General features: G+C 45.5%; 1 protein-coding gene across 1 annotated transcript; it reads left to right on the forward strand.

Annotated features, from left to right (window-relative positions):
* Nucleotides 1-557: 557 nt before the first annotated feature.
* On the forward strand, nt 558-4,892 carry LOC140199482 (caveolae-associated protein 2-like). The gene is made up of 2 exons (XM_072261648.1): nt 558-1,357; nt 3,334-4,892. Exons 1-2 carry the CDS (start codon nt 878-880, stop codon nt 4,132-4,134), a joined length of 1,281 nt encoding a protein of 426 aa, XP_072117749.1. The 5' UTR covers nt 558-877; the 3' UTR covers nt 4,135-4,892.
* Nucleotides 4,893-5,124: the final 232 nt, after the last annotated feature.

Here is a 5,124-nt window from a genome sequence, read left to right on the forward strand (position 1 = left end):
CTTCCGTGGTGATCGTGGGCTCTTCTAGTCTCACCGCCGCAAATCCCGGGTCAAATTCAACGCCTCGGTGAATACAAATGGTCTGTGAAAATCTGAAAGGCGCAAGTACTTTCAGTCATCTATTCCGATTAGATTACATCAGGAACAAAATACGCCCCGGCGCGCCTCCCTCTTTCCATATTTTTTACCACAAGAAGTGTGCTGCCACCCAGAGGAGACCTGCAGATACACTGGTCCTGATAAATTGTTGTTCACATCTTCGGGGGAAAATTATTTATTTTGCGTTCTTTTTTTTTACATTCGTGAAAGGTATTTATAAACCTTTTAAAGTGCTCATGATTATGTTTTGCAATCAGTTCTTGTGAAGGTCTGTGTTTCAGCGAGGTAGTGTGGATATGAACGTCTCTGAGGTGCGTGGTATCGGTCTGCTTTGTGGGTCTCACATAATTTTGTCCATTTCAACGAGCAAGGGTGTGGGAACGGCGTCCGGGGAAGCGAAAGCGTCACATCGACGCTTCCTCGCTTTCCATCTCCGCAGCCAATGGCAGCAATGGGACTGGGGCCAGATTGCCTGTGATTTGCTTTTGCAAAATTCCGAACGTTTTGCAAAACTGTCATAACATTTATGGAAAAAAATAATAATCTCCCGGAGAGAAGCCCGGCCCCACTGGTACACACCCACCCAGGGCAGGAGCAAGGAGTTTAACTAGGTCGCTGGCAGGGCGGCTGTGAAAGTTCCTAAAAACAGCCTCCGGGGAAAGAAGAGTGGTGTGCTGAACCGAAAGAGAGAGGTGCAAAACTGTAGTTTGCAACTCTCTTCCAGTCCAGAAGTTGCAAGGGCTTAGAGAAGACGAAAAGTTTGTGAAGTTCGCCCGAGATGGGAGAAGACGGAGTACAGGCGGAAAAAAGCAGCAGCGAGGCCGTGCAGGGAGGCCCGGAGGCCAGCCCGCCGTCCAGCCCGGGTTCTAGCGTATCTCCGACCCCGGCTCCCGCCTTGCTGCCGGTTGAAGCACTGCGGGAAGGCTCGCAGGTTAACGCTATCACCGTTCTGGCACTGCTGGACAAACTTGTCAACATGCTGGACACGGTGCAGGACAACCAGAGGAAGATGGAGCAGAGGCAGATCGGAGTGGAGAGTTCGGTGCGGGGCATCCAGAGCGACCTGACCAAGCTATCCAAGAGCCATAGCACCACCAGCAACACGGTGAACAAGCTGTTGGACAAGTCGCGCAAAGTCAGTGCCAATGTCAAGGAGATGCGGGAGCGCCTGGACAAGCAGACGGGGCAGGTGAAGAAGCTAGAGAACAACCAGGCACAGCTCCTAAAGAAGAACAATTTTCGAGTGCTGATCTTCCAGGTAATGGTTGGGAAGTTTGATGGATCCTCACCCCGTCGCCTCTGTCACCGGTCTGACTACTTAACCAGCCCCTTAGGTATTGTTTCACCCATCTCCCCAAGCGAGCCGCAGTCAGCGCCTAGACCAGAACCATTCATTTTCAAAAATTGCCCTGTTCTTAAAATTTTGAGCTGCTTACAAGTCCAGCCGGAAGCAGGCATTTTTTAAAGCATTCGCAAATGATAAGCAGTATTGTGTTAATTTGCAAGTTTAAACCGCTTTTATATATATGAAGGCTGCAAAATGGTGTTGCTTTGCGCATGGTTTCTGCTTTTACAAGGATAGTGAATTCAGTTTATTTCTCCTCGCGCTATAGCCATGGCGCTCCCCATGTCCGCTAAACACTGGTTGGCATGGTTGTGTTGTGTTGTGATACTGCGGACTGATCTCTGCTGCTGTGAGCAGGTACAGGGCGCGGTGTGTGCAGTGAAAACATCCCTTAGGTTTGCAGAGTAGGGGAGAGGGCGTGCTGTATTTGCGTGGAGCGGTGCTTGTGTGGCGCTGTGCCCCTCTCTGACCCGGGAGCAATCCTCGCGTCTTTTTTCGGTTAGGGTGGGACAGAATAGGAATGCAAAGCACCATTGCGTGCAAACACCCTAGCTGAAACAGTACACTGGCAAAACAGCTTCGAAAATGCGCTCTGTAGTACGTGGCCATAGAGAAACCAGTTGTAAATTTTCATATTTTTCTTTGCCCGCGAATGTAGAATGAGTCACCACCCTGGTATTTCCGACGTTAAGAATTGTAGGGCGACATTTATTTAATATCAGATGCCTAAACCTGCTTTATTTTGCTTTTAATTTATTGGAGATCATAAAGGCTTCAGGTTTGAGTTTGAAGAAGAGGCGTATTAAAGTGCCTGATGTGAGGACAACAGTTACAAACCAACTTGCGCAGTCGATTGTGCTTGCCTTTCGAGGGTAGCCTTTTAATCACCACAGCTTTTAAATCATAAATGAAATCATGTAGTTAGAGCTAAAGTTAAATAAAACATCAGGGTTTAGATTAATGCAGACCATTAACCTGAAAGGAGAGCGCCTGCAAATGAGGGGGGAAAGATTCAGGGTCACCATAGACGAAGTCAACGCTACAAAAGTAAACTATAAATGAAGACTAATTAAAACAAATGACCGCTTATTTTATCTTTCATTATTGGCGGTCTTCCAGTTTGTAATGCTGAAGACTAACTAGATGTTTGGATAGTGTTCAGTCTCTTCCAATCATCGTTTATCAGTGTGGAGTTCAAAACTCCCGTTTCCACTGTGATTTGCATCATTTCCGGAGGGGGGGGGCGAGCAAACAACTGGCTCCGAAGTTCTCACACATTCACATGGATGGGCAAACTCACAAATTTAAAAAAAATCTCAGTTACAGTAGGTTTTACTCACCAGTTTTATTAAACCCCCACCCCCACCCCGTCGTATTTGTGCCATCGGCAACGCCCAGTTCTAATTCCCCAAGCAGTCTCAATGGTAAAGATTCTCCCACAGGCCTTTAGGAAAGGACTGTGTGAACTGCCTTTCTAAAGCAGGTTTTAAACTAGTTCAATCGCCTCTTCAATAAATATATGCAGCTCAGTTAAAAAGAAACCAAAGTTTTCGGATTCTCAGAAGGAGTATTATTTGCCAGCTTCTACTCTTTTCTGCGCCCCCATCCTTGCCTGTTTGTACCCTGTCCCCTCCTCCTGCCACCTAATTCTGGTTTCTTTACCCATTCCTGTTGAAGGGTCTGATCCCGAAGCTGTTCATTCCTCTCCATAGATGCTGCCTGATCTGCTAAGTTCCTCCAGCATTTTCTGTGTGTGTTCCTCTGGAATTCCAGCATCTGCAGGATCTGTTTATTTTTTCATGAAATGTTTATTTTTAAAAAGTCATAGTTTGTTTAAGTGTGTGGGGTAGTGAGCAACTGTTGATTTTGCACCTGATGAACCCTTGCAGGATGAAGCGGAGATACCAGCCAGTGTTTTTGAAAAGCCCAAAGTAGATGCGGTGGAGGAACAATGTGCAGATGAGAACAAAGATGTGGAGGTTAGCCATCCTTCCCTGGAGCTCTCTTCAGACGAAGACATTCACGACCTGGAGGACAATGAGGAATTACATGATGAGGAGAAGTTGGAGAAGCTGGAGCAATCCAGGGCTGCAAAAATCAAGAGGTCAAGTCTAAAGAAGGTTGACAGCATCAAGAAGGCATTCTCCCGCGAGAATATCGAGAAAAGGATGAACAAGTTTGGCACAAAGATTGTGTCTCCAGAGAGACGAGAGAAGATTAAGAAGTCGCTCAGCTCAAGTCAACAGAAATCTCAGTCAGGTAAGCCCTCCAGCTTTAAAGTAATGCCCATGACTTTCAAGGTCAAAAAGTCTAAGAACGGGGAGGCACCTCCACAAAGCCCCAGCGACGCAGTGGTCACATTGGAACCAGATGCATCAGGTATCGCTGAAGGTGAAGTGCATCCCGAGTTGCACGTGGAAGTTTCTCCTGGCACACTAGCAGCAGAGGATGTTAAAGAGGTGGCAGAGAAGGCAGAAGAGGAAATGAAAGAAGTGGAACTTGAGTTGGAAAGCAGTAAGAGCCGAGGAGTTGTGATGAAGGCAGAAAGCACAGAGGAGCCCGAGATCCTGCTGGAGACCTTAGCCGAAGACCAACAAGAAGGGAGAGCAAGACACACGGCAACGAATATTGAGCTGCATATTGAGGAACCAGATGAACCTGCTGTTTTGCAAATACAGCAAACAGCTTAAATGTTCCCTGCCCATATTGCCAACTACCTGGAGCATTGCCCAGTGAACCTCCCTTCATTTACAAATATCGTGCTTGTAATAGTTATTATTAGCTAATGTAACTCCACAGGAGTTCACAGCTTGGCTAGAGGGACAGAAGGATGTTGAAAGCGGGATGGTGATAGAACACTACAGTGGGATATAAAGCAAGTGTAACAGGGTATGTGTCTAACAGTTGTGTAATTGATGAGGATACACAAGTGCCTTCGGAACCCCTAGAACAGTGATTGTGTTGCTTGGGTTATGTACTCTCAGGTATGAATGAAAGCTTTAGAACATTAATTATTTGAAATGTATCTGTTTCATACATCCAATTGCTCTGTTTTGAAATCATTATCTGTAAACTATGTACATGCGAATTCTCTTACAAAAAAAAGTTTAGAAAACGAATGAAGGAAACTTTTTGACTGAAAAAGAAATGTGCTCCACTCCCCGAACGGATTTAACAATCTAGCTACACTGATGCCAAGTGCTGTCATTTCACGGCTTTATAACCTGGATGATTTTCATCTTCCCTCACCTTTTATTGCTGATTGAGGCAAAGGTTTATGAAATGAATTTACCACAATAACTATCCTTTCTAATTGTCTTCACATACAATATATTGCTTGGTGAACACACCCTTTGTTCTTCTGTTTGTATTAAGCAAAATTAAAGCCAAAAAAAAAGAGATCATTGTAGCCAAGCTTGAAAGGTAAATAAAAAGAATTGAAAGTGGATACTAGCTGCTTGTTCCTTGCTGTTGATGTCATGGAAATGGAAAATTAATAATATTGCACAGATTTGTCATTTCTTCCCCCCCCCCAAAAAAAACATGTATTGGATAAAGGAAATGTTCAAAGGCATGCTTGGAGCTAAGGGAAGAGAGTGGGAGGGTGGAGCTGACTCGACTGCTCCAGAGAGAGCTGCCCCGCAACTGATAAGTCAAGTGACTTCCTTCTGTGCTGTAAC

This window comes from Mobula birostris, chromosome 6, assembly GCF_030028105.1.
Source record: "Mobula birostris isolate sMobBir1 chromosome 6, sMobBir1.hap1, whole genome shotgun sequence".
In the NCBI taxonomy this organism is placed as follows: domain Eukaryota; kingdom Metazoa; phylum Chordata; class Chondrichthyes; order Myliobatiformes; family Myliobatidae; genus Mobula; species Mobula birostris.

What these genes read in the sequence shown, in the direction of transcription:
- LOC140199482 (XM_072261648.1), top strand. Translation starts at nt 878, where the DNA reads ATGGGAGAAGACGGAGTACAGGCGGAAAAAAGCAGCAGCGAGGCCGTG. An exon ending in TTCGAGTGCTGATCTTCCAG is followed by an intron (nt 1,358 to 3,333) that starts GTAATGGTTGGG and finishes GAACCCTTGCAG; the next exon opens with GATGAAGCGGAGATACCAGC.